The sequence below is a fragment of the Salvelinus alpinus genome, chromosome 5 (assembly GCF_045679555.1).
Source record: "Salvelinus alpinus chromosome 5, SLU_Salpinus.1, whole genome shotgun sequence".
In the NCBI taxonomy this organism is placed as follows: Eukaryota; Metazoa; Chordata; class Actinopteri; order Salmoniformes; family Salmonidae; genus Salvelinus; species Salvelinus alpinus.
In genome coordinates, this window is record NC_092090.1 from 80,819,426 (window position 1) to 80,843,311 (window position 23,886).

Genomic DNA, 23,886 nt, shown 5'->3' on the forward strand with positions numbered 1-23,886 from the left:
GGGTACTGCTGAGCTATAGTCAATGAACAATGAACAGCATTCCTACATATTGATTCCTCTTTTCAAGATGGAACAGGGCAGTTTGCAGTGTGATTGCAATTGCATCGTCTGTGGATCTATTGGGGTGGTAAGCAGATTGAAGAGGGTTTAGGGTGTCAGGTAAGGTAGAGCCTCTTAAAGCACTTCATGATGACAGAAGTGAGTACTACTGTACGATAGTCATTTAGTTCAGTTACCTTTGCTTTCTTGGATACAGGAACAATGGTGGACATCTTGAAGCAAGTGGGGATAGCAGACTGGGATAGGGAAAGATTGAATATGTCCGTAAACACTCCAGCCAGCTGGTCTGGGCATGCTCTGAGGATGCGGCTAGGGATGCCGTCTGGGCCGGCAACCTTGCCAGGGTTAACACTTTTAAATGTCTTACTCACGTCGGCCACGGAGAAGGAGAGCCCACAGTCCTTGGTAGCGGGCCACGTCGGTGGCACTGTGTTATCCTCAAAGCGGGCGAAGAAGGTTTTTAGCAAGATGGAAGCAAGACGTTGGTGTCCGCGATGTGGCTGGTTTTCCCTTTGCTGTCCTTGATTGTCTGTAGACCCTGCCACATACTCGTGTCTGAGCCGTTGAATTGTAACTGTACTTTGTCTCTGTACTGACGTTTTGCCTGTTTGATTGCCTTACGGAGGGATTAACTACACTGTTTGCATTTGGCTATATTCCCAGTCACCTTGTCATTGGTAAATGCGGTGGTTCGCGTTTTCAGTTTTGCGCGAATGGTGCCATCTATCCACGGTTTCTGGTTTAGGTAGGTTTTAATAGTCACAATGGGTACAACATCTCCTATACACTTCTGGATAAACTCAGTCACCGTATCCGTTTATTGGTCAATGTTATTCGTCAATGTTATTCCCGGAACATATCCCAGTCTGCGTGATCAAAACAATCTTGAAGCATGGATTCCGATTGGTCAGACCAGCGTTGAATAGACCTTAGCACGGATACTTCTTGTTTGAGTTTATACCTATAGGAAGGGAGGAGCAAAATGGATTTGTGATAAGATTTGCCAAATGGAGGGCGGGGGAGGGCCTTGTAGGCATTTCGAAAAGTTGATCAGAGCGAGTACAACAGTCAATGTGATGGTAGAAGTTCTACCGTACTATAAGTCCACTCCGAATACCTCTTCTCCACTGGCGGTTTTGGAGCAGCCTCTGGAATAAGTTCAATTGCCCTGGGGGGTACGAACAAAGGATATCATTCGGGAAAGTCGTATTACTGGTCGTAATGCTGGTGAGTTACCGCCACTCTGATATACCAACAAAAATTCCAGGCTGAATGTAATAACACAAAAAACATTCTGGGGAAATAATGTAAGAAATAACACACACAACAACAAAAAACCTGCAAAGTTGCTTAGGAGCTAGGAGCAGAGCTGCCATATCTGTCTGTGCCATTTTATGCACACACAGGTGTAATCCCCCCAGTGTCCATCGCCCTGTTTTAGTTGACTGACATGAAGTAGAGTGAATATTTTTCAGAATAACACCACCACCACCACCACCACCACCCCACCCCCCCCCCCCCCCTCTCTCTCTCATCGGATATGTCAAATGAACATGGACCCATATGAAACGTCAGCACAGTGAGTGTAGTAGCAGTTTACGTATTGATGTTAGCGAGCTAGCCTAGTAAAATACAGTCCAGACATAGAAAGACATTTGTCGTAAAGCAGTATATTTGTAGAGTTATTACATTGGGAAACGGTAGAGTTTATATTCGTTGCAGAGAATACGTTTAACACAATGGACTTCACTTGGATTGTTTTACTTTCTCGAAGTTCATACGGTAAGAGATTCCATTGATTAGCTAGCTACTGTTAGCTAGAGGATAACACTAACCATAACAGCGTCAGCTATACTAGCTAGCCATCTTCATTGTTGAAACCATCTGTCTTTTCATGATCAAGTCGTGAACAGTTAACTAAACTGGCACTGACGGATTTCTTAAATCTCGAAATGTTGAAATATTTACAGAATTATAATGAACTATTCAGCTAGCTATCTAGTTGGCAAACTGCTAACCGTAGCTAATTTGTAGCGAGCAGCCATTGCCAACACTGTGAGTAACTAGCTACATCGTCTCTCATCTTATCATCCAGCTAAAATATCATTAGCCTCTTTTAGATGTCTCTTTTAGCAAACTTACTAGTTAAACCTGCAGTCACGTATCTGTCAACTGATCTGGTGACATGTCAAATCATAAGGGCGGCACAAAAGGACTATCTGCAACCAAGTTTTTCCAACTACCAGGAAACATGCATCACTCATTATATCCTCATTCCACATCTCTAATAGTAATAGTCTTCATGCTGATTACTGTGACACTCTCTCTGTTGTCTGTTTCAGATTGAAGGAGGAATGACAATGACAGTTCCCTTGCCTGTGAGAGGAGGCTACACTGGAATACAGCTGTTCTGTGACCAAAACAAGGGACCTTGAAGAACCACAGCCTGTGTGACAGAGGACTTGCATTGTGGAGTTTTTGGGGAGAGTAGCAGGCAGTACACTTGGGTAAAGAAACACTAAGGCAAGGTGGAGATGTTTGCCAAACTGAAAAAGAAGATTGCTGAGGAGGCAGCCACAGCCCCCCGGACCGGAGTCCGCATGCTTCGCTCCTACAGCAAAGAGTCCATTACGTCAGTGGGGGCAGACTCGGGGGATGATTTTGTAAGTACCAGTTTTGTTACCTCACTGTCACTCTGTCCATGCCAGTCATCTTTTGAACCCACCAAGAGTAGTTGCTCACATGACACGAAACACAATCACACACGATTCTGTTCGCTTAAGAAGTTTTCCAGAGCTATTCTATAAAGGAGGCATCATGAAAGAGAAGGGAGGTTTCTTTTAAATGATTACTTTTGGCCTCTAATTTTATTAGGCTTTAACTTTGCACTTATGAAATGCAAACAATGATAATTGTTTATCCTGTACACGCTTTCAATTCAACATAGGCTATTGTATTATTATATTACAGTTTTCTCTGTGTTTAGAGATATTCTGAGGCCCCTCCCAGACAGTAATGGCCCAGGCCCTCCATTAGTGTTTCTCTCTGTGGCCTGGTAAAAGCATTTCAGTGGCTCTCTCCTATGTAATGGAGCCCCTGGGACTGTCATGATGCTGTAAGTCACTACCATATACATGGAGCATATCAGATATCCCCTGTACCGTGATGTCAATAGCCCTAAATTTTATGAGATCAATATCTAATAATGGCTTTATGAATTTCAGCAAAATTGTAGGCCTAATGTACAAGACTTACATTATGCAGAGCCAGGGAAAGAGCAGTAAAGTCATTTGCTGCATTTCTAAGTTTGGTGTAATTGTCCTTTATTAACGAGTAGCCCTGCCTATATTTTGATGACATTGTCTTTTGGATTATGAGTTGGGTCTGTGAGTCAGCTAGCTTATTGTTATATGGTTGGGTGTGTCTGGAGATTGGCATCCAGAAGCCAGTGGATGCCACGGTGTAGTGTAAATATACGAGTACGATACGACCGCTCTTTTGTAAATGATGACATGAATTCTAAAATTGTAGGCGCAAACCTGTGTAACCTGAAGCCATGCTCGGGTGTCTGCTCTGCAATGCTCTGTTCACTTGACCACACATGACACACATAACACACAGGCACACCAGTTTGTGTTGAACTGCAATGCTGCTGGGTTTTTCACGCTCAACAGTTTCCCGTGTGGATCAAGAATAGTCCATCTCGCAAAGGACATCCAGCCAACTGTGCGAAGCATTGGAGTCAACAAGGGCCAGCATGCCTGTGGAACACTTTCGACACCTTGTAGAGTCCATGCCCTGACGAAATTAGTCTGTTTTGAGGGCAAAGGGGGGGGGGGGGGACAACTCAATATTAGGAATGTGTTCCTAATGTTTGGTATAGTCAGTGTTGATCTTCTCAGTGTGATATTTCATAGACTCTACAACACCCACAACGTAGATGTTTCTAGTACCTGCTGACCCATTACTATGGAAGCTCCAGTGTGACCTGCTGAGTTGCTGTGCTGATGAGGATCCCTCTGTTCTGTGTGTTTGTGTTGACCTCCAGGCCTCTGATGGCAGTAGCTCCAGGGACGACCTCTCCTCCCAGATCCTCAGAAGGAATGATCAGATTCGCAAGCTGGAGGCCAAACTATCAGGTAAGACATGTCTGTATTGAGCCAGTTTAAACAGAGTAGGATGAGGTGGCCTACACACTGATCTAAGATTAGTTTTGCATTTCCCCATTCAATAGTTAAGGTTAGGTTTGGTGGTGGATAAGATGATTTTAGATCTGTGTCTAATGTACTTAGAGACAACTTCTACCCAGAGCAGTTCACTCAGGTCAAAGGTCACATAACCCACGGGTGATGTCTGGTTTCAGACCTCCAAGGTTTTTGTTCTCAACACTGACCCTCATAAGGTATGATGGGGGTAACTCTTACAATGTTTCTTTATTCTTTACCACGTTCCCATTTGGTGAACGTTAAGAGCAAATGCCATGGCTTTTAGTCTACCTTTGGGGGTTCTGTGTCTTCTCTCCCAGATTAGTGTGATAGCTACTCCTCCCTCAGATGTGGTGTGTGTGTGACCCCTTAGAAGAGGTTAAAAGTTGCACGTCCTCATGCAGCGTCTTAACCAGGATGGATTACTCATCTAAGAAAATCATTGTTTTCTTTCCTTTTGTATGCCTCTCTTCATTTATTCTATTCCTACTCCTCCCTGTCCCTTTACCCTTTACCCTCATCTACCCATCCTCCTTTCCTGGGTGTGTGTGTACTTGTGTGTTTCTGTGATGTTGGTATCCCATCACCCCACCTCCTGCCAATAGACTACGCTGAGCAGCTCCGACTTATGCAGAAGACCAAGGACAAGCTTGAAATTGCATTAGAAAAACATCAGGATTGTACGTACCTTTATTCTCCTCCCATTTTGCTGTACGTACCTTTATTCTCCTCCCATTTTGCTTCCTTTCTGTCTCATTTGTTTGTCTGCTAGCTGGGGTAATGGTCACCCGAAGCACCATCAGTCGCTCGCGGAGGGGTTGAGAATCATGCTGTCACTTCTATAGCTTTCCATATAAACAAATAAATTGATGAAACCAAGGACTTACATGCTTGTTCATATATAATTGTTTATAAATGTTTGTGGCACTCAGCAGCGTTACAGTTCTTGACACAAACCGGTTGGCCTGGCATCTACTACCATATCCCGTTCAAAGGCACTTAAATCTTTTGTCTTGTCCATCCACCCTCTGAATGACACGCATACACAATCCATGTCTCCAATTATCTCAAGCCTTAAAAATCTGTCTAACCTGTCTTCTCCCCTTCATCTTTACTGATTTGAAGTGGATTTAACAAGTGACATCAATAAGGGATCATAGCTTTCACCTGGATTCACCTGGTCAGTGTGTCATGAAAAGAGCATGCGTTCTTAATGTTTTGTATACTCCGTGTAAGTCCAGGTGGGATGTCTGTGTTGGCCTTGCTTAGATGCACAGCTTGCCTTTGCTTCTGGGGAACACTTAGTTTGGCATACTGGACACATTCTATGGTCAATTTTACCACCCTTTCTCAGCTAGCAGCTACTAACCACTGACAATTCCACAACCAGCTGTTTGAACCGAGCCATCTTTGGCTAGCCTGTTGTGTTTATCCTCTTTCTTGTCTGTCTGTCTTTCTTTCACTATCCAGCCTCCATGAGGAAACTGCAGGACCAGAATGAGACTCACCAGGCCAATAGAGCCAAAATGGCCGAAGGCATGGCTTTGGCACTGGACAAGAAGGATCAGGTGAGCATCATATCCTTTGCACCACAAGGCATTCATTTGTGTGTGTTTATACTTAGATTAATTCCTGTCTTTGTCTGTAGGAATGGATGGAAAGGATATCTACGCTGGAGCAGGTACGCTAACATCTAAACTGCATTCTAACATCTAACAAAAGTTATAGGTTCTCATTCAGCCAGTCAGTCTTTGCATGTGTAGATGGGAGATCTAACTGGGGTCATCCTGTCTGTTCCTCAGGAGAAAACATCTCTGTCTGTGAGGCTAGATGATATGATGGAGCAGAGCCTTACTCTGTTCCAGAAGAGGGATGACCTGGACGAGCTGGAGGGCTTCCAGCAGCAGGAGCTCGCCAAAGTCAAACACATGGTACACACTACGGACAACAAGGTCCCACTGTCTAACTCTAACCCACCACATTGCATGTATGAGGAAAGTCAAACGTAGACTTGTCAGTTTGTGCTTTATCTGTCTGCCTATTCTGATTCAAGCTGTAGCTGTGTCAGTAATGATCCATCACAAATTTTCCTATTACCCTAGACAATAATTGTATTTCAACATTTGTTATAGTGAAGTCCTTTCTGTGGTTGATTCTGTTATGTTATGGTAGTTACTGAGCAAGGAGGAGCAGCTGGTCCAGCGGGAGCGAGTGCTCCACCAGAAGGGTGCCGAGCTGCAGATGGCCAAGAAGGGTCTGGCCGAAGCCCAGGAGCAGCTGCGGGCTCTGGGAGAGGAGCATCAGGAAAGTTGCAGGCTCAACACGGAGCTGGAGATGGAGAGGTAAGGACAGGACACAGAGATTGCCTTGATAATGCCATGAATTCAGTAGTTGCAGAGATGCTGGTCTTGATGACTGAAAGTAATGACCTTACTCATTGTAGAGCTTGCTCCCCTCACCTCTTTTCTATAAGGGAGAGTTAGTTTGCCAATTCTTTTGATGAAGTCTGCCTGTTTTCTTCCGGGTATGTCTGTGGTTTTGGTGGTTGTCTAACAGTACAGGGTGTGTGTGGTCTCCTTTAGAGAGGAGCTGCTGGAGGTCAGGGAGGAGGCTGAGAAGAAGATTAGTGAGCTGGAGGGCAGAGGCCAGAACCTGCAGAAGGTCATCCAACAGGTATCTGAGGACTTCCAGAAGGTGAGCCCTCTAACCCAGAGATAAATCCTTTACCAAAATCCTTTCACTGTATTGAAATGGTACAGATCTGTAATGACAGCATATGAATACGGTAAACTAAATGTGATAATATTTTATAAAATATTTCAGATTTAGTGATCTAATTGTGTATGTTCTCAGTCGCAGAGCAGGGCAGCAGCTGTAGAGAAGTCTCTCCGTACGTTACAAATGGAGAACAATGCCCTGAAGCTGGAGCAACACAAAGTAAGACCAGACCGCCATGTAGCTACCTATATCTACCCCCTATTCTTTCTCCTCACCTTGCCCTGTGGAGGGAGGTACAGTATGCTGTGTATTGACCCAATCCTCTCTATCCTTGCTGTGGTCCCCAGGCTGCAGTGACTGATGAGGACAAGGAGCGTGTGCTGCTGGACCTGCAGGAGAAGAACTCCTCTCTGGAGAGACGTCTGCATGGTAACCTGAGTGAAGACGAGCTCCTCCAGGAGCTGCTCAAAGAGGTAACTTAAACAGTCAGCTAATCCTAAAGACAGAGGGACTCCAGTGGAATTAGTTTAAAGAAAATACCACAGAGAATGGTAATTCATTTCTTAGCTCCTTTTTCCTGATATGTAGAAGTCCACTCTGGAGCAGAGGCTGGAGGACACGAGAGTTGAGCTGCTGGAGGCACGCACCAACCATGCAGACACGGTTAGCTCTTTGGAGGCTCAGGTAAACAGTCCTCTCTCTACCTCTTCATCAGAATGATATACTTCTTTACATGCCACTGGCTTAGATGCTCCATTAGTTAACAGTAATACATGAAAAACTGTATGAACTCGTCTGTTAAGCATATTGTATCTCAACTCCCCCAGATATCCAGACTCAACAACAACGTGACTGAACTACAGACCCTGCTACGACACAAAGATGACTCCTCCAAGAATTACAGAGAGAGAACGGACGCACAGGTAAGAGAACAGGCACACTGGTGGGAGAGAACAATGTAAGCATTTTTAAGACCTGCGCTCTCTCTCTACCTTCAGTCTCTCACACAGCCCTATGTCTCTGTCTCAGATAGCAGGTCTGGAACAGCAGGTGCAGGAGAGCAATGAGAGGCTCAAGAACACTGAGCAGCAGATCTCTGACAAACAAGCACATCTAGACAAACTGGTAAATAAATGTCAGATTACGGTGAAAGATGCTCTACCACCACTGTTCATGGATTAAGTTGAACATGTAGAGACAGTTAATGTGAGTATGTGTGATGCTAACACAGGCCCTTTCCCCTGTGGTCCCCTCCCCCAGCAGGCAGAGTGGAGTGTGGAGAGGGACAGTCTGCAGCAGCAGGTGTCTGCAGAGCGGCAACAGGGCCAGGAGAGGGCAGGTCGGCTGGAGGAGCAGCTCACTGCACTGCAGACAGAGAGAGACACCGAACACACCTCTGCCCAAGCCAGGATTGTGAGTTACAGTTCTCAGCTCTCACTTGCTCTGTACGTTTTAATTCACAAAACTGTTCTTAGTGAAATGTGCTGCGTAGTCTTGTAACCTGAATATTAAGGTCAACTGTATCTTTGGTATTTGATCATTTCTATGCAGATTTTGATCAGCTTATCCATTGGTCTCTGTGGATTGTTAATTGTCCATTATCGGTTGTGTTGATAAAACGTTTACTGGAGACAGGAGAACAAGTGGAGACGTAGGACGAGGTGGATAATTTTATAATAAGGCCGTTTTATTCAAGTGTAAAGATATCAGGCAAAAGCGTGCACGGCCCCTTTCTGTCTGATTCTTATGGAATCGTCGGAGAAGAGCGCGCTCTAAACAATACATACAGATTATATAGGCAACTAGCAAAGTAGGTTGATCTTGAAGTCTGGCCTTCTGATTGGTCGATCTGGGTCGTGGGTAATCCTGTTCGGCCTGATGTCGACGTTTCCATTGGCCCTTCCCACAGTTCATTGTCTTAAAGTCTCATCCTTGAGCAGAATGCATGTACATCTGTTTTAACAGAGTCCTATTCATGGGGGAGGGTTGAGTATGTGGGTCTGTGGTTACTTAACAAGGTACAAAGGGTGGGGGTATAGTGGGGGATGGGTGGATGTTGTGCCAAGTTATAGCTTATGTTGAGAAGTGGTTAAAACAAGTTACCAGTATCTTATACAATTTCTTACAGTTGCCATGTAATTTCTCTGCTACGTGGCTGGCATGAAACTGGACTATCAAACAAGGCCATCAAATATTTATCTATCGATATTGGACTGTGTTCCTATGCATTCTAATTTCTGCTTTTCTTTCTCAAACATCCCTTTGTCTCTGCTTCTCTCTCCCTCACCAACCTCTCTCTCTCTCGCTCTGTCTCTCTGTCTCTCTCGCTCCCTCACCCATCTGTGTTGTATTTCCCAGAGTGAGTTGGAGCAAGAGAGAGCCTCTCTGCTGAGGGGGAGGGATAAAGCTGACGTGGCTCTGAGGAGGCAGGCAGAGGAGCTGGAGCAGGCCAGGGTCAGACACACTTCCTGCTTTATATTAGGCAGTCAGTTGAAAACAGGAAGTCACAGATTTTCTGATGAACAAGATATTTTTTGAATTAAATTGTGTTCTTCAGTCACTCCAGATATTTTGCATACTGTGCCACACCATTTCTATGAGAACTGCATTCCTACGTTACAACTCCCAAAAAATTGTCCTGTTGCCTGTACAAACGGGGTAATGATGTCACTATATGTGTCCCCAGTCAGAGCTGAGCAGCAGGCAGACAGTGAGTGTGGAGATAGCCGTGGCTCTGAGGAGGCAGGCAGAGGAGCTGGAGCAGGCCAGGGTCAGACACACTTCCTGCTTTATATTAGGCAGTCAGTTGAAAACAGGAAGTCACAGATTTTCTGATGAACAAGATATTTTTTGAATTAAATTGTGTTCTTCAGTCACTCCAGATATTTTGCATACTGTGCCACACCATTTCTATGAGAACTGCATTCCTACGTTACAACTCCCAAAAAATTGTCCTGTTGCCTGTACAAACGGGGTAATGATGTCACTATATGTGTCCCCAGTCAGAGCTGAGCAGCAGGCAGACAGTGAGTGTGGAGATAGCCATGGCTCTGGAGGACACCAGGAGACAGAAGGAGGAGCTCCAACTACAGGTCTGGAGATGCATGATACATACTTACTCTCACATCATACATTTTTACTGTACTCTTTGAAATAACAAACAAGATTCTATACACTGTGTTGGAACAAGGTTTAAAACAATTGCAGATGCATTTGCCTTAATCATACTCAGGCAGTATGGGCGTTATCTGTTACAAAGCCATGAATTCAGCTTGTGTTGATTATGTGCTCGTAAATACATGATAATGTTTCTCCTTTTCCAGGTAGTAGAGATGATGGCGTCACTTCAAACAACATCGCAGGAACTGGCCCACGTCACTGAGCAGCTGAAGCGGAAAGAAGAGGATCTCCAAACACTTCGCAATGGTAAACACTTTCTCTGTCCACAGGTGCCCTTTTCCTCCATCTCCCATGCTATGTGAATTCAGAGGTTGTCGTGTTTGTCTGATGTTCCCTTCCACGCTGTTTGTTTTGCAGAGCTGCAGAGCGCCCAGAGCTCCCTGTCCCAGCTGCAAGAGGAGGCGGAGGGGCTGCAGGCAGCAGCCCAGGAGAGACAGGAGGAGAAGGACAGCCAGCTGGTCAGCTTGAGGCAGGAGCTCCTAACCCAGAACGAGCAGTTGGACTCCTGCCAGTTACGGGTCAGAACACACACAGGGAGCACAGCCATTAAGCTTTTAACTCACATACTGTACATAAGTCCAAAGTCTGTCATTACATATCAAGTTAGGTCGTCTGACTGTGTAGTCTATAGTTGTCTGACAGTGCCTCTGTGTGTGTGTCTGTGTCCCTCCCAGGTATCAGAGCTGGAGGTAGAGGTAGAGACTCTGACGTTGCAGCAGACTCCAGAGCTGTGTGAACTGGACCAGAATGGGACTGTGACGGTGGATGACCTGGACCACATGCAGAAGGCCAACCGAGACCTGGAGCAGCAGCTCAGTGACAAGAACAAGGTCAGTACTGGACGAACCAGAAGCCATGATCACCACACAGGCATGGTCAGATAATTAATGCTTGTCTGAAATAGCTGGAGCAGGACCATTTCATTATTCCTGTGTGTTTTGTGTGCTGTTATTGATTGGATGACTGTTGCTTTACAGACCATTAAGCAGCTGCAGCAGAGGCTAGCAGAGCTAAAGAGGACCTTGCAGAAGGAGCTGGTGAGACATTTAGATAACTTAGTATGGGTATCATATTTAAATCAAATAGATTTTTCTCAGTTCATTAAAATATTGTTTTGTTTGTGATGGTGTGTGTATGTGTTTCTGGTGCAGAAGCTGAAACCTGAAACAGAGTCCGATGGGAAAGAGAGGGCCCAAGAAGGGAGAGGAGAGAGGCAAGAGAGGCCAGACAGAATCTTTACAGAGCCCACTCCAGGCCCGGCCCCGGGCCCAAACACCACTGTCACCAACACATCTGATCTCAATGACTCACGAGAGATCAACTTTGAGTACCTCAAACACGTGGTGCTAAAATTCATGTCATCCAGAGAGGCTGAGGTGAGAGCAGTCCACCTGGTCCCTGTTATAGCTAGGCCATATACACAGCTAGGCCATATACACAGCTAGGCCATATACACAGCTAGGACATATACACTGAGTGTACAAAACATTAAGAACACCTGCTTTTTCCAGGTGAAAGCTATGATCCCTTATTGATGTCACTTGTTAAATCCACTTTAATCTGTGTAGATGAAGGGGAGGAGACAGGTTAAATAAGTATTTTTAATGCTTGAGAGGTGCAGCGGGCTAAGGCACTGCATCTCGGTGCAAGAGGCGTCACTACAGTCCCTGGTTCGAATCCAGGCTGTATCACATCCGGTCGTGATTGGGAGTCCCATAGGGCGGCGCACAATTGGCCCAGTGTCGTCCGGGTTTGGCCGGGGTAGGTCATCATTGTAAATAAGAATTTGTTTTTAACTGACTTGCCTAGTTAAATAAAAAATAAATTGAGACATGGATTGTGTATGTGTGCCATTCAGAGGGTGAATGGGCTAGACAAAATATTTATGCCTTTGAACAGGTAATGTTTGTAAGTGCCAGGTGTACCAGTTTGTGTCAAGAACTGCAATGCTGCTGGGTTTTTCACACTCAACAGTTTTCCGTGTGTATCAAAAATGGTCCACCACCCAGAGGACATCCAGACAACTGTGGGAAGCATTGTAGTCAACATGGGCCAGCATCCCTGTGGAACACTTTCAACACCTTGTAGAGTCCATGCCCTGGTGAATTTAGGATGTTCTGAGGGATAAAGGGGGTGCAACTCAATATTAGGATGGTGCTCCTAATGTTTGGTATACTCTGTGTATACAGTCACCGGCCAGTTTATTAGGTACAACTCCCCATTCACAAAAATGGTTCGCTCCTACAGACAGTGGAGTCACGTTGCCGTGGCTTGCTATATAAAACAGGCGTCGAGGCATTCAGTTACTGTTCGATTCAACGTTAGAATGGGCAAAATTTGTGACTTAAGCGACTGAGCATGGTATGATCGTCGGTGCCAGGCGTGCCAGATTCAACTGACTGTGCTAGATGGGTGTACCTAATAAAATTCCTGGTGAGTGTATCTGATGTCTATGGTCATGGATGAAGTCTAAATCTCTCTCTCTCTGTGTCCCCATCTCTCTGTGTCTTAGGCCTATCAGCTGATCAGAGCAGTGTCTGTGTTGCTGAACTTCACTGGTGAGGAAGAGGACATGTTGAAGCAGACTCTGGAGTACAAGGTGGCTTTCTCGTTTCCCTGAAACTCATGTCAAATGAGTGGATGTTATGGCCTGAACCACAGCCAGTGTGTATCACATGAAATAGGCCATGACCCTATTTTGTCCTCAAATGTTCTCATTTCTTAAATGTGCGAGCTATCTGTTGTTTCTTTTAGAATGACTTAAGCTGCATCTGGAGGGAAATTGTTATTTTTGCTACCTATAGACCCTTCACCAGTTGTAATACTAGTTTTAATAGTCCAATGATATTTCATTTGATATAATTGTAACTATCGCTGTGTTTTTCAGATGTCCTGGTTTGGATCCAAGCCTCCTCCGAAAGGTATTGTCCGGCCATCAGTTTCAGGGGCACCTGCTCACTGGAGCTGAGGGGACCAAGAGAGGAAGAGGGGACAGACACACAAACATTACTTTTATCATGTGTTTGCATGACTTCTCCCACCACTGTGGCAACCAAATGAACATTGTAAAGAGGACACAACCCAAGCTTTAAAATGGTTTCTGACATGACACAGATTCCTATGTACTGTAGCTCCTCAATCACTCCTGAGAATTATTTTTTCTTCATCTTCAAGAGAAAAGAGAATGGCTCTACAATGACTTAGAGGGGCAAAGTCTTGTTAATATGGTCTGTTTTTGTTTGGGGGGGGGGTGATTTTTATTTACAAGTAAAATGTTGACCCATTTTTGATAAATGTTAACCTTAAGAGAAACGCTCCTCCCTCCCCTTGGAATGAGTTTAACATTAGATCTAGCTCTGTCATGGACACAGTACAAGTACACTACATTACCAAAAGTATGTGGACATCTGCTTGTCGAACATCTCATTCCAAATTCATGGGCATTAATATGGAGTTGGTCCCACCTTTGCTGCTATAACAGCCTCTACTCTTCTGGGAAGGCTTTCCACTTGACGTTGGAACATTGACGCCGGGGACTTGCTTACATTCAGCTAAAAGAGCATTAGTGAAGTCGGGCACAGATGTTGGGTGATTAGGCCAGGCTCGCAGTCGGCGTTCCAATTCATACCAAAGGTGTTTGATGGGGTTGAGGTCAGGGCTCTGTGCAGGCCAGTCAAGTTCTTCCACACCGATCTCAACAAACCAGTTCTGTATGAACCTCATCTTGGGCACGTGGGCATTGTCATGCTGAAACAGGAAAGGGCCTTTTCCAAATTGTTGCCACAAAGTTGGAAGCACAGAATCGTCTAGAATGTAATTGTATGCTGTAGCATTAAGATATCCCTTCACTGGAACTAAGGGGCCTAGCACGAACCATGAAAAACAGCCCCAGACCATTATTCCTCCTTCACCAAACTTACAGTTGGCACTATGCATCGAGGCAGGTAGCGTTCTCCTGGCATCTGCCAAACCCAGATTTGTCCGTCGGACTGCCAGATGGTGAAGCGTGATTCACTAACGCGTTTCTACTAGTCCAGAGTCCAATGGCAGCGAGCTTTACACCACTCCAGCCAAAGCTTGGCATTGCGTATAGTGATCTTAGGCTTGTGCGCGGCTGCTCGGTCATGGGAACTCATTTCATGAAGCTTCCAACGAACAGTTTATTGTGCTGACGTTGATTCCAGAAGCAGTTTGGAACTTGGTAGTGAGTGATGCAACCGAGGACAGACGATTTTTACATGCCTTGCGCTTCAGCACTCGGTGGTCCTGTTCTGTGAGTTTGTGTGGCTCAATGTACTCAATTTGATACACATGTCAGCAACGGATGTGGCTGAAATAGCCGAATCCACTCATTTGTAGGGGTGTCCACATACTTTTGTGTATATATGGTGTATGTCTTATTCTCCAGGTGTTATTAAGAGTGAGATGGGTCAGGCCTACCAGGCTGTCACAACTCTTTTTGACAGAGAATATTATTTCTGTTTCTGTGCTCCAATGTTTTTTCTTTAATTTAGACAGAAAACGGTATTTACTGCCGATGACTACCTACGGCAGGGTTCCCCAACTAGCGGCCCATGGGCCGAATTTGGCCTGCGTGTGGTTTTATTTGGCCCCCAATGTTTTCTGAGCAAAAACGCTATTATTATTTTTTTTGTTTTTTTATATTGTTGGACATAAGACTGTAAAAACGCCAGGAAATCAGCTCCAAGTTATTTTAATTTTGGACATCTGTTCCCAAATATCCTGCTGAAATTATTGTGTTAGTCTAATATTATTTCTGTTTGGGATTCTTGCAGTCAATTTGCAGTCTACAAATATTTGTAATTATGTTCCAGCCCCCCGACCATCCCAAAAAATGAGCCTGCGGCTAGATCCAGTTGATGATCCCTTCTCTATGGTTGGGAAAGGGATATTGTTGAATTTTGAGTGCATGATAACAAGAACCTTAAATGCTGCCACCCCAATCAACCCCTCTTCAGTTGAATGGAACGCCCCAAGATTTCTGATGGACCCTTCACAACAGTCTTTAATTTGGTTCTTTCCTTTAAAAATAGAGCTTGTGATGTCTCTGAAGGGGAGGTGAGAGTCATACATCAATGTCTTTGATATCAATGGAGAAAATCTATATCATGTAGACAGGAGAGGAGTACTTTTTAAATATGTTAAATAATTATTGAAAGCTATCTAAATCAGAATTATCGAAGGATGTGCTCTACCTTTACCTGCCTTGTGTTTGTGTAAATGACAGTACATTCCATGTCTATTTATATATGATAACTGTACATATACATTGAGAACTTTATAAATCACTGGGTGTAAATAATTTTGTTTAACCTCTTGCAGTATTTTACACCATGTTTTACCTGTCTGTCCATGTAGCCAGTCTTGGCTTGATGTTCTGTCTCACTGTTCATTGACATCCTGTCAGAACTAAGTGACCATTTGTGTGTGCTTACAATGTGAGGGCATTAACAATGTACTGGAGGAAAGACCCTTTAATACAGTATGCATGCCTTATAGCAGAATGCATTGTATCTCTGCAGAGGGAAAAACTGTCTCCTTACATTCTGAATAGAATGTGAACCATATTAATGGCTAAGGTGTGAGGCAGCAACACACCAGTCTGCACTCTGAATTCTACTCCCATATCATGTGAGAAATATCCATGTGTCTGGTTACGTTACAGTACAGTACTGTAGCATTTGATGTCACATTCATTGGGTTTGTGCGGTCAGTCAACTCTGGGGCTGGGAGGTCGAAGAGGAAGGTGACAATGATGCATTGTGTGAACAAGGTCCTCCCCTTCTTCATGAAGGGGAGGACGGTCTACATTCAAGGTCTACATTCAATGTCAAATCACCACACTGTGTTAAGTGACCTGTTATTGAATAGTATCTGGTACCACAAATTTAGTATAATTCCATAGAACTACAATAATATCACAGCACAGGTGGCTATGACTACTGCAAGGTCACCATAAAAAAACCTTATGCACTTATTCTTTTTCATTTCTGTTTGATTCCGCTATGTGTTCAACTCTGGTTTTTAACAAACAATCTAATAAATCACAACAGATTCTATTAATTCTCATTTTAACAAGTGCTACCACTACAAAGTATTTTGTTTTGTCTTAATTTCTTGTTAATAAATGTTAAAAAGCATAAAGGTTTGTATTCATTACTTTTTCTTGGGGACGTTTTTTGGTTCTTTCCACGTGATTCTAAGCAGAGATGCAGCAGAACAAAGTAAGCAATAATAATTCCAAACTGAATCCACTGAGTGGCGCTGTGGGCATTTTCACCGATACGCAACAAAAGGAACGCCTCGGACCGGAAGCTGGCTTCTGAGCTAACACGTTGTCGGTCTTTCTTTTCCTGTGGCAGCAACGAGGAACATGGTGAGAGGGTCGCGTCTTTCGTTCAATTCAGTAAAATTGCGCTGTCTAGTCCACATAAAACGACCACAGTTGATAACATCCATGAGCATAAATATCTTGTCTTGCCACTTGTTTGTGACTGCTCGAAAGAGGTCCTTCATCTGTCACTTGCCACCATAATAACCAAACGCGAGCAAGCTAAAAGCTACCGCTACTAGCAAATGCATGGATGTCTAGTTAGCAACGTCGGCTATCAAACATGTCTAGCTATACTACTTGCAAATTAAATGGTGGTTCGCTATCTATCTAGTTACGTCGGTTAACTTTCAAATATTTCAGAACAATGCTTTCGATGTAGTTAACGTTGTATGTTGTCACTTAGAATAATTATATTCATTTTCAGCTCACGCCGACGTTTTGTGGACAAAAGGGAAGGTCGCTGGTTAAGTAAGTTAACGTTAAAAAATAATTAGATGTATGAACGTTTGTCAATCTTCACAGGGCAAGATCAAGGCTAGAGATCTGCGGGGCAAGAAGAAGGAGGAGTTGCTCAAGCAGCTAGATGACCTGAAGGTAGAGCTGTCCCAGCTCCGCGTAGCCAAGGTTACTGGTGGAGCTGCCTCCAAGCTCTCCAAGATGTGAGTATTATTTGCACTACGTAAATGGTAGTTAGTTTGGCCTGGGTTCTGAGTGGGCTGTAGTTATCACTGTCACACAATCTATGGCTACATCATGGTGGAGAAATGAGTGGTTTCTCAGTTGTAATCTGAGTAAGGCGATGGGTATATTATTGAATTGGTATGCAGATATTTTAGTCACCGAAGATGGCATGCCTTCAATTGTGTAGGCAACGCCATGCACATTTACACTGGGGGATAAAAAGAACGACACTTCCCGTGTGTCACGAATGTTGAATACAATTATATTTGAACTTACTCTGCCGATTGTCTGTGGTGTTGGTCCTTCAAGTGGTCAAAATGTGAGGTTTAAATATCCCCAGCAAAGTATTATTAAACAGAATTCAGACACGGGTCTGTGTGGCAATCGAGATGTGCACGTGTCTTCAGTCATGAGCAAACAAGACTGAAGTACATGCATACTACCATGGTTTTGTGCATGTCAGGCGATAGATATTCCTGTGGATATTGTCTCAAATTTCGAGCAACTAAAGTACCAAGCACACATACAAAGCGGTAGAGCAAGTTCAAATGTAATTAGATTCAATATTCAGGCTTGAAATTTAAATCTCCATGATTTTGCAGTGTTTAACTGTATACCAATATTTGGTATTCAATTTGTATTTATTAGTCAAGGTATTTAGGTGTAGTAGGGCAATAAAATGTGCTTCGCTTTTGCTCAAATCTCAAACGCCCTTTTAAGTCGAGGCTTCTTTTCCTTGCATTTTAATTAACCCTTATTTTTGGTTCTGTTTCCTCTAGCTGTGTCGTCCGCAAGTCCATCGCCCGCGTTCTGACTGTCATCAACCAGACGCAGAAGGAGAACCTGAGGAAGTTCTACAAGGTAAGAGCAATGCCATCCATACACACGTATTTAACAAATCCGTTAAGCAAAACAGAACCTGCTGATGAACAGTCAAAAGCAATGGGCAGGCATCTGACCACAGAACATCAGCTGTCGTATTCTGTTAATTTACCAATGATTCTACATGTTGACTGGCCACTGTTCATTAATACCCAACGGGTGATCTACTGCGCATGGTGCGGATTATGGTGTCTTGTCAACCTTGACCACATGTTAAACATTCTGCAGATTCGTTTGTAAAGTGACCCATGTAACCTCAATATTTGGGCACTAGTATGAGTGCCTACCCTGACTATTCAGCCCATCTAAGTGCTGAAGACCATAATTGAACAAAATGCAATAGCAGCAACAGTTCAGATTTTTTATATTTTTAGTATTGGTTTAAATGGCCATGTAGTGTTTATTTTAATTTGATTGTGAATGTCATTTCAGGGTAAAAAGTACAAGCCCCTGGATCTGAGACCCAGGAAGACCCGTGCCATCCGCAGGAGACTTAACAAGCACGAGGAGTCTCTCAGAACCAAGAAGATGCAGAGGAAGGACCGCCTGTATTCCATTCGCAAATTTGCTGTCAAGGCTTAAGGCTGTTTCTCTTGTACAAATAAATTGACTAAAAAGAGAAGTATGTTGTCTTCTGTAAAGGGATGGCACTCCAAATTGTGAATCATTAGTGGTAAAATATCTGCTTCAGTGAGCAGGTGGAATATCGAGACGTTTTATATCCGCTTAGTAATGTGAATATGCACTGTTAATGGATGTTATGTACAGTGGGGAGAACAAGTATTTGATACACTGCCGATTTTGCAGGTTTTCCTACTTACAAAGCATGTAGAGGTCTGTAATTTTTATCATAGGTACACTTCAACTATGAGAGACGGAATCTAAAACAAAAATCCAGAAAATCACATTGTATGATTTTTAAGTAATTAATTTGCATTTTATTGCATGACATAAGTATTTGATACATCAGAAAAGCAGAACTTAATATTTGGTACAGAAACCTTTGTTTGCAATTACAGAGATCATACGTTTCCTGTAGTTCTTGACTAGGTTTGCACACACTGCAGCAGGGATTTTGGCCCACTCCTCCTTACAGATCTTCTCCAGATCCTTCAGGTTTCGGGGCTGTCGCTGGGCAATACGGACTTTCAGCTCCCTCCAAAGATTTTCTATTGGGTTCAGGTCTGGAGACTGGCTAGGCCACTCCAGGACCTTGAGATGCTTCTTACGGAGCCACTCCTTAGTTGCCATGGCTGTGTGCTTCGTGTCGTTGTCATGCTGGAAGACCCAGCCACGACCCATCTTCAATGCTCTTACTGAGGGAAGGAGGTTGTTGGCCAAGATCTCGCGATACATGGCCCCATCCATCCTCCCCTCAATACGGTGCAGTCGTCCTGTCCCCTTTGCAGAAAAGCATCCCCAAAGAATGATGTTTCCACCTCCATGCTTCACGGTTGGGATGGTGTTCTTGGGGTTGTACTCATACTTCTTCTTCCTCCAAACACGGCGAGTGGAGTTAGACCAAAAAGCTCTATTTTTGTCTCATCAGACCACATGACCTTCTCCCATTCCTCCTCTGGATCATCCAGATGGTCATTGGCAAACTTCAGACAGGCCTGGACATGCACTGGCTTAAGCAGGGGGACCTTGCGTGCGCTGCAGGATTTTAATCCATGACGGCGTAGTGTGTTACTAATGGTTTTCTTTGAGACTGGTCCCAGCTCTCTTCAGGTCATTGACCAGGTCCTGCCGTGTAGTTCTGGGCTGATCCCTCTTCTTCCTCATGATCATTGATGCCCCACGAGGTGAAATCTTGCATGGAGCCCCAGACTGAGGGTGATTGACCGTCATCTTGAACTTCTTCCATTTTCTAATAATTGCGCCAACAGTTGTTTCCTTCTCACCAAGCTGCTTGCCTATTGTCCTGTAGCCCATCCCAGCCTTGTGCAGGTCTACAATTTTATCCCTGATGTCCTTACACAGCTCTCTGGTCTTGGCCATTGTGGAGGTTGGAATCTGTTTGAGTGTGTGGACAGGTGTCTTTTATACAGGTAACGAGTTCAAACAGGTGCAGTTAATACAGGTAATGAGTGGAGAACAGGAGGGCTTCTTAAAGAAAAACTAACAGGTCTGTGAGAGCCGGAATTCTTACTGGTTGGTAGGTGATCAAATACTTATGTCATGCAATAAAATGCAAATTAATTATTTAAAAATCATACAATGTGATTTTCTGGATTTTTGTTTTAGATTCCGTCTCTCACAGTTGAAGTGTACCTATGATAAAAATTACAGACCTCTACATGCTTTGTAAGTAGGAAAACCTGCAAAATCGGCAGTGTATCAAATACTTGTTCTCCCCACTGTATGCTGATGAGGATCCTGTTGTGCTAGAAAATGCTCTTAGTTGGAATTGGGACAGCAGCAATGCCTTTGCTAAAATACTGATCTGAAGAATGTTGTATTTCATAGCAGGACTGTAAAGACCTGTGGCATATATTCATTGACAAGGGTGCAACTTGGTTTTAGAAGCGGGGGACAAAAAATTTATATCCAGTCGGATGAACACTCCAAACAGCCTACCCGACCACTCGGAGGCGTCCGCATGGTCCTAAAGCACGCCGTTGCCTATTTTTGTATCACAATCCAATTATAAAATGGGGGGTGTCCTCGGTGACTGTTGCGCCCCTGCATATTGCTTTGTGTACTTGAGGTATGAAATGATGATGAAAGGAATCATAGGGCTATATGAACAAGCCTGGTACCATACTTCCTGTCTTATCCATCTATGTATTGTATGTGCAATATCTTTATAATACTCAGATGGAAGTAGGGAGAAAAAAATAGTTTTTGGTACCAGGAAACTTGGAAGGTTGTTGGGGAAACGTCAGACATTTGTCTGCGAGGACAGCATGCGTCCCACACCTGTCTTGTAAAGTGCAATGTTTTCCATTTTGATTTTGGTGAGTCTCTTGAAATGTGTCCTGTCGGTCGTCCAATAAAGACCACACAGCAGATATTACAGCTGGCCGTAAAATGTCATTTAACGTCATCTGGACCGCTCCGGGAACACGGAACTGATTTCATGTGTTCAGGAGAAAACATTTGTTTGCAGATCCACACATTTTAAATCTCTAAGCACATTGCCAAATTCACTTGGGACATACCAGTACTTGACCCTAATTGGACTGGTTTGTAATGGGAGATGGGTTAGCGCGGGGCATATTAGGCTAGTGGCAAGGCCTCCACTTTTTTAAGATGCCCTTACCTGAGGTAAAACAATGTTCTTTCAAATCTTTAATGTCTTCCATTTATGAAATGTTAAATATTTCAAATTTTATTACAAAAGGGGTTAAATTGATAGATATTGTGAGACCCCCTAAACTCAAAAAGTGCAGAATAATGGCTGGGGAGAGGATGGGCCATGTAAGTTCATTGCAAGCTCTGATGTTGCTGAAATTTGATGTAGTCAGTTGTCTGCACTACACAAAATAAACAATAGGATATCTTAATGCATATTGGAAATATAGACCCCAAAATGCAGAGATACTATAGGCGGAAATGTAAACTATGAATATTTATGATGAATGTAAGTATTGTGAAATGTAAAGAGAACATTGGTTTAATCACCAAAACACAAATCTTTGCAATTTAGTTGTTTTAACTACCAGTTAATTCAATAGCAAGCAATGCAAGATACGTGTTTAAAATTGTCCTTAGAAGTGCTGAAAGTAATATGCTACAGTACAGTAAATTACAGTAGATTACAGTTTTCACATTAGGCAATGCACTTACATTACCCAACAAAATTGACAGAAAAATATAATTTCCATAATATCTTTCCAATGTTTAATCAAAGGTGTGATCAATGAAGACCCTCTACAATCATTCATGCAAAAAAACGTATTTTTCAGATATAATTGCAACATAGGTGTACTGTCTGTAATCAAATGTAAGAAATTAAATGCATTTGGCCATAAATTCTCATCCACATCACAGTGAATGTCCTCATTGTTCATGCACCGTGGGAAAAATGTTTTGGCTTGGCAAATCCAAGCTTGACATTGGTCTGCATTGACGTTGTCGCATGCATCATCCATGGCCAGAAGGAGGGTGGCACGTCGTGGGGATGGCGATCGTACACCTTCCACCTCCATGCTGAAAAAAAATTCTCAATAGTGTTGAGGAAAGGAGAGGATGGGGGCAGGTATAGGGTCACGAACCAGGGATGGGCCTGACATTGTCCCACACAATGGCATAGGTGACATAGGTGATTGTTGGTAGGCTGATGGATGCCACATTGGCAAAGGTGTCATCCATTTCTTCAATGTCCTAATTTATTTCGGACAGCCGTACGTCATTCCTGGCCCTCACCATTTCCACCACTGCCCACTCCTGCTGGTCGGTCAGCACACGGCCACGGGAACCACCATGGGGTCTTCTGTCAATTCTGAGAGTAGAACAGAGTATACTGTCAATAGATCATACTGTAAGAATACTAACATGTTTTGTGAATTTAGATGCATTACAATGTGTCATTTACTATAAATGTAATGGTAAAGCAAAGTGCATATCCTGCAGACTTACCAGTTTTCTTGGTGAAATGTTCTCATGATCGAATTGACAGGGATCTTTGCAGATTGGGGTGAACTAATCTGGCAGCCTCTGCCATGGTAAGTCCTCTGTTTACCACATGGTCAACGACGATGGCCCGGACTTCATTAGACAACAGTTCCCTGCCGTCTGCCTGTCTCTCTCTGTCCACCTTTTTGACGGGGCCCATGCCCACCTCTTTGACCTCTTTGACGGGGCCCATGCCCACCTCTTTGACGGGGCCCATGCCAACCTCTTTGACGGGGCCCATGCCCACCTCTTTGACGGGGCCCATGCCCATCTCTTTGACGGGGCCCTTGCCCACCTCTTTGACGGGGCCCATGCCCATCTCTTTGACGGGGCCCATGCCCATCTCTTTGACGGGGCCCTTGCCCACCTCTTTGACGGGGCCCATGCCCATCTCTTTGACGGGGCCCATGCCCATCTCTTTGACGGGGCCCTTGTCCACGAGCTCTTTGATTTCTTCCTCCCCCTTGCTGTCTATCCTGCTCCATGTTCACACACAACCTTTTATATGGTGACCAATTGTGGTTACCACTATGTTAAATCAATTAGCAATAACAAGTAGTCATTATGTATGGGTATATATCATACATGTCATTTAGATGTTTATAGTTTGCAAACACAAATATTATTTCTATAGTTCTCAAAATCCATATATAGTAGACAAACCAGTTTAAAATCTTTAGGTTTACCAAACAGTTAAGTGATTAACTGTTAAGCACAGTTGGATTAAGTGATGGTCAAATGTATTTAAACAAATGAGAAGAGAATCATATGACAAGTATTGAGAGCATTGCATTGTGAAAGGCAATTACTTTATATGAAAGGTATTTCTAGATGAAAAACTAATGAGGTTTGATGAAAAAGGTACTGTGTGATTTTGTGTGTTGTACTTAGTCAATTAAAAATGTGGTTCAAGTTTTGAAAAACAGCCTTTTTGATAATCTGTTTTATGTTTTTACCACATACTTGTGAAAGTACCAAAGTGATAAAAAAATCTGTAATAGACACCTTTCTAAGTCTGTGTTCTCATTGAGTGCTGTATGGTCCTGCGTGACAAATGTATTTTGATGTTGTGGCTATTGTAATCTGCACTAAGGAAACAAGTGAGCTCAGACATCTAAATTACATCCTTGAACAATTCTGTAGCTTTGCCCCTACTCTTGCAATTTAATATAAAATATGGCATCA

At 43.6% G+C, this 23,886-nt stretch overlaps 2 protein-coding genes across 5 annotated transcripts; both read left to right on the plus strand.

Moving 5' to 3' along the window:
* Positions 1–1,598: 1,598 nt before the first annotated feature.
* LOC139576943 (golgin subfamily A member 1-like) lies at positions 1,599–16,319 on the plus strand. 4 transcript variants are annotated; one of them, XM_071403564.1, is made up of 25 exons: positions 1,599–1,842; positions 2,403–2,723; positions 4,109–4,199; positions 4,871–4,945; positions 5,736–5,833; positions 5,914–5,946; positions 6,068–6,196; positions 6,438–6,607; positions 6,848–6,959; positions 7,119–7,202; positions 7,331–7,456; positions 7,572–7,667; positions 7,811–7,906; positions 8,013–8,108; positions 8,244–8,396; positions 9,342–9,437; positions 9,670–9,753; positions 9,986–10,075; positions 10,307–10,409; positions 10,521–10,681; positions 10,838–10,993; positions 11,141–11,200; positions 11,315–11,539; positions 12,676–12,762; positions 13,051–16,319. In XM_071403564.1, the coding sequence occupies exons 2-25, from the start codon at positions 2,595–2,597 to the stop codon at positions 13,129–13,131; spliced, it is 2,631 nt and encodes an 876-aa protein (XP_071259665.1). In that variant the 5' UTR covers positions 1,599–1,842; positions 2,403–2,594; the 3' UTR covers positions 13,132–16,319. The 4 variants fall into 4 exon arrangements, with proteins under 4 accessions (XP_071259665.1, XP_071259666.1, XP_071259668.1 ...); XM_071403565.1 differs by having other exon boundaries at positions 8,247–8,396; XM_071403567.1 differs by lacking the exon at positions 9,670–9,753.
* A 123-nt stretch (positions 16,320–16,442) lies between these two features.
* On the plus strand, positions 16,443–18,703 carry LOC139576944 (large ribosomal subunit protein uL29). Its single transcript, XM_071403569.1, has 4 exons — positions 16,443–16,560; positions 17,041–17,177; positions 17,979–18,060; positions 18,514–18,703. The coding sequence occupies exons 1-4, from the start codon at positions 16,558–16,560 to the stop codon at positions 18,661–18,663; spliced, it is 372 nt and encodes a 123-aa protein (XP_071259670.1). The 5' UTR covers positions 16,443–16,557; the 3' UTR covers positions 18,664–18,703.
* Positions 18,704–23,886: the final 5,183 nt, after the last annotated feature.

What these genes read in the sequence shown, in the direction of transcription:
- LOC139576943 (XM_071403564.1), top strand. Translation starts at nt 2,595, where the DNA reads ATGTTTGCCAAACTGAAAAAGAAGATTGCTGAGGAGGCAGCCACAGCC. An exon ending in ACGGAGCTGGAGATGGAGAG is followed by an intron (nt 6,608 to 6,847) that starts GTAAGGACAGGA and finishes GGTCTCCTTTAG; the next exon opens with AGAGGAGCTGCTGGAGGTCA. An exon ending in GAGAGAGAACGGACGCACAG is followed by an intron (nt 7,907 to 8,012) that starts GTAAGAGAACAG and finishes TCTCTGTCTCAG; the next exon opens with ATAGCAGGTCTGGAACAGCA.
- LOC139576944 (XM_071403569.1), top strand. An exon ending in GCCTCCAAGCTCTCCAAGAT is followed by an intron (nt 17,178 to 17,978) that starts GTGAGTATTATT and finishes TGTTTCCTCTAG; the next exon opens with CTGTGTCGTCCGCAAGTCCA. An exon ending in ACCTGAGGAAGTTCTACAAG is followed by an intron (nt 18,061 to 18,513) that starts GTAAGAGCAATG and finishes ATGTCATTTCAG; the next exon opens with GGTAAAAAGTACAAGCCCCT.